At 40.4% G+C, this 2,500-nt stretch overlaps 1 protein-coding gene across 2 annotated transcripts in view; it reads left to right on the top strand.

Moving 5' to 3' along the window:
- The window catches only part of LOC138060570 (polyunsaturated fatty acid 5-lipoxygenase-like), a 54,447-nt gene extending 52,678 nt beyond the window's left edge, over nucleotides 1-1,769 (top strand). For both annotated transcript variants that reach the window (XM_068906412.1, XM_068906411.1), the window contains exons 13-15: nucleotides 293-395; nucleotides 545-763; nucleotides 1,018-1,769. In XM_068906412.1, coding sequence (XP_068762513.1) covers nucleotides 293-395; nucleotides 545-763; nucleotides 1,018-1,251 — 556 coding nt within the window. In that variant the 3' untranslated portion in view covers nucleotides 1,252-1,769. The remainder of the gene's footprint in view (nucleotides 1-292; nucleotides 396-544; nucleotides 764-1,017) is intronic.
- Nucleotides 1,770-2,500: the final 731 nt, after the last annotated feature.

Genomic DNA, 2,500 nt, shown 5'->3' with positions numbered 1-2,500 from the left:
ATACGTGGCATGGAGAAGGTAAAGTCGAGCAAAGCTTGGTATCCAAAGAAATGTTTCCTTATCCGTTTTTGTTCTCTAGAGTGGACTGTCCAAAACGTTGTGGAAACGCTTGTGTGGACACAAAATGTTGATGCGTTTTCAAGAAACAGAAAGCAGAGGTTTTGCAAAGACGGGACCTATGATCACAAATCGAAGTCATGATCCTGGCGTGTTTTTCTTTTTTCATGGCCTTTGATAGCAGAAATTTATTTAGTGTTTTAATATTTAAAAAAAACTTATTTCTCTTTCTAAGGTATTATGACAACGACAAAGACGTTCAGGAGGACAGCGAGCTCCAAGCTTACGCAAACGAATTGTCTATTAACGGAACTGGACCGAACGGAGGCATTGGAAGGGTATCAGTGATTAGTTGGCTAATTGGTTCATGTGCTAATTTAGTTATCAAAGGGAAAGCTAATATCCTATTGTTGGTCTGTGGATCTGATCTGTGGATCGGATTTTCTTTCCTTTCCAAGAAAAACTGACTGCCCTTTATTTTCAACAGATTCAAGGATTTCCTGCCAAAATTGATTCCAAGAAAGACCTGGTGGATATTGTGGCCCGCATCATCTCGCAGGTGACCATCCAACACGCTGCAGTGAACTATGAACTGGCAGACTATGCTGTGTATGCGCCTAACCTACCGACCAAACTATACAATGATACCAGGGTGAAAGACGGAGAATTCTCGGTTTACCGACTTCCTAACAGACTGACGTCTGCTGTAAGTAATGTTTGCATTTTTTAAAAGGAGGAGTAGACTATAGGCTACCCACCCCTGCACACCACCCCTGCACACCAAGGTAAATTAACGGAGCTGGCCAACGTTGTGATCTTGTGAGAGATAAGAGCTATTCCACCATGGGTGGTCTAGCGAGTCAATGACATAGTCAACCAATCAAGTGATTTATCTCAATTTACTTTAATCTGGAGTTTCTCATTGCAAACTATGTAAAATAACATTTTTGACATTTACAGATCGAGGCTCGATTTACCAACGGTTTGGCATCATTCCGTTTCGATTCGTTGTTTGACTACGGCAACGAACTACAAGACATCAAAGCTGTCAACATTATAAATCGTCACTACGAGGACCTTATGCTGAGAGTCCAACCACATTTGCAGCAAACAAATCAGGAGCGGAAAAAGATTGGTGACTTGACTTATCCGTATTTAATTCCAAGATGGATTCCCAATGGAGTTCAGACCTAGACCATCTTAAAGGGAACTTGAACGACTTTGTAGAGACAGTAGCACCTGTCACAGACAGCCTGTTATTTGGTGTAACCGTTGTAGCATCCTTTACTGTTAAGTCTAAGTCATTGTTTCGGTTGTTTAGTCTTTGTTTTGAGTTTGAGCAGCAAGTCAACCACATTGTACCTTACGAAAACTACACTATCACAATCGACGAGATCGTTTGATACCAAGCGGCTAGGAATGTGGACGTGAGTAATTGTAGGAAATCAACACATGAAGTACAACTTTGAGATGCTCTTTGCAAAAAGGTAAAAAAAAAAAAAAAAAAAAAGAGAGGGAAGAACGAAAAGGATCTCATATCCTCTAAATGGTTTATTTCGTATTGTTCAAATTGAAAGGGTTAGGTCAGGTTAAATGAAAAATAACCGTTTACATTGACGTGGCAGTCTTCGCTTCTAAGTTCCCGTTCTAATTAAGTATAGGGGAGACGTAACAGTAAGCTAAGGGTTTACAATAAAGGCAATTGATGAATACTTGCTGTGTGTTTTTTAGTTTGAAACCCGAATATAAATCAACGACGATATAATACCGTGAGATGATACTGCATTAGTTTCTCGGCAAAGGGTGAAAGAACATTGAAAATAAGAATACTAGGGAGGAATGGGTAATAGCAAGAGATTATGTAGTCTTGGTAATAGTTCATGTAACCCACAGATAGAGCACAAACTATTGCTAACTACGCTTAAGGTTAGCTATCGTGTGGAAGTCTATTGGGCTTATTCCTAGGTATGGTGATGTAGCCTGGAATGTCCTCAGTTTTTGGTCAGAAATCGCGTGGGATGCTCTACCCATTGACCTTTTGCACAAATGGCGTTCAAAGTCTAGTTTTTCAGGCTTGGTTGAAACGCGCATCAAGTTCGTTATCAAAGACCGGTGATTTTCACAAATAAAATATCCTTTTGTTTCAATGCCATGCAGAGAGTATTTTTAGCGTCTCGGCTATGAGTAAATTAAAAAAAAAAGGAGAAACCAAAATGAGACTTGTGGGTTTAATTCAGTCAAACACAAAGGTGGTCTAAGCAGCTGCAATAACTACTTGTAAGCAACAAGTTCGTTCATCTAGACGTCTCTCTGGTGTGCGGGATTGACAAGGTCCTGCGGCCACCCTGACTCCGTTATAAACACAGCTAATAAAAAACCCAGCGCTCTAGAGATCGATTGAGAAACGTGAATTCCACTCACCGTTGAGCACTTATCACCCCAA

The sequence above is a fragment of the Montipora capricornis genome, chromosome 8 (genome assembly GCF_036669925.1).
Source record: "Montipora capricornis isolate CH-2021 chromosome 8, ASM3666992v2, whole genome shotgun sequence".
In the NCBI taxonomy this organism is placed as follows: domain Eukaryota; kingdom Metazoa; phylum Cnidaria; class Anthozoa; order Scleractinia; family Acroporidae; genus Montipora; species Montipora capricornis.
This window is presented reverse-complemented; position numbering and strand designations above follow the sequence as displayed.